At 37.7% G+C, this 902-nt stretch overlaps 2 protein-coding genes across 2 annotated transcripts; one reads left to right on the top strand and one right to left on the bottom strand.

Annotated features, from left to right (window-relative positions):
* Window positions 1–14: 14 nt before the first annotated feature.
* On the top strand, window positions 15–293 carry VCUG_02715 (uncharacterized protein; the record flags this gene model as incomplete). Its single annotated transcript, XM_008077533.1, has 1 exon — window positions 15–293. A coding segment is annotated over one exon (279 nt), but the record flags the coding sequence as incomplete, so codon positions are not given.
* Window positions 294–440: 147 nt separating this feature from the next.
* VCUG_02714 (uncharacterized protein) lies at window positions 441–902 on the bottom strand (the record flags this gene model as incomplete). Its single annotated transcript, XM_008077532.1, has 1 exon — window positions 441–902. A coding segment is annotated over one exon (436 nt), but the record flags the coding sequence as incomplete, so codon positions are not given.

The following is a 902-nucleotide window of genomic DNA, read 5'->3' as shown; positions in this document are numbered from 1 at the left end:
TTACGATGATATTCAACGACAAAAACGGCGAGCATTCATTCAAGAGAAGACAGTTTCCTGTTCTTCTTTCGTCTGCGATGACAATCCACAAGTCACAGGGCCAGTCATTTGACAAGGTAAGTGTTTATCTGCACAGCCCAGTCTTTGTGCATGGTCAGTTGTATGTAGCTCTGTCGAGAGTGCGCTATGCAAACGGTCTAAGGGTGTATGTTGCTGACAATGGAGACCAACGAAAGCATGAGGATAGTAAAGTATACACAAGAAATGTTGTGTACAATGAGCCATTAGAATGAAAGTAAATTTATTGATTTTTTAATCATAGAACAGTTGGTAGAAAGGAATGACCTGATGTTACAGTTGTATTCAAAAGCGCTGTTTTGGTATACTATCCATTCATGCACCCGTTTTTGAAAAACGGGATAGCGCAGCTAGTGATATAAATAAAATTCAATAAGCACCAAAAGTTTTATTCAATAACCATAAGAGTCGCAGCGTCGATGATCACCGATTGACTGATTGCAACAAGCGTAAGACGTTTAAGCGATGTAAAATTAATGTAAAGTGCAAGGCTTTGTATAAAACAATGGATTTCGGATGTAGTCCTCGATGTTTTATATTCGTTAATTTGATCATCACTGCACTCAATTAATAGTTCGTGTAATCGTATCTTATCTTTCCATACTCGCGAATTGATCTTGATCGGTTCTGAATACCGTATTTTGAGTACTTCGAGAGATGGTATCGATAATAAAATGCTGTTAAAATCATATAGGAACTGTGCATCAATCACCAAAACTTTCAGATTAATATTCGGTCGAGCAAGAGTCGACGGATTGATTTCGTGTTTTATCATCAGATTTCTATCCATCGTATCCAGGTCAGTAATATTCAGTAGCTTGAGG

Source organism: Vavraia culicis, assembly GCF_000192795.1.
Source record: "Vavraia culicis subsp. floridensis unplaced genomic scaffold supercont1.196, whole genome shotgun sequence".
NCBI classification, from domain to species: domain Eukaryota; kingdom Fungi; phylum Microsporidia; family Pleistophoridae; genus Vavraia; species Vavraia culicis.
Note: the sequence above shows the minus strand (reverse complement) of the source record. Positions and strands in the feature narration are given on the sequence as shown.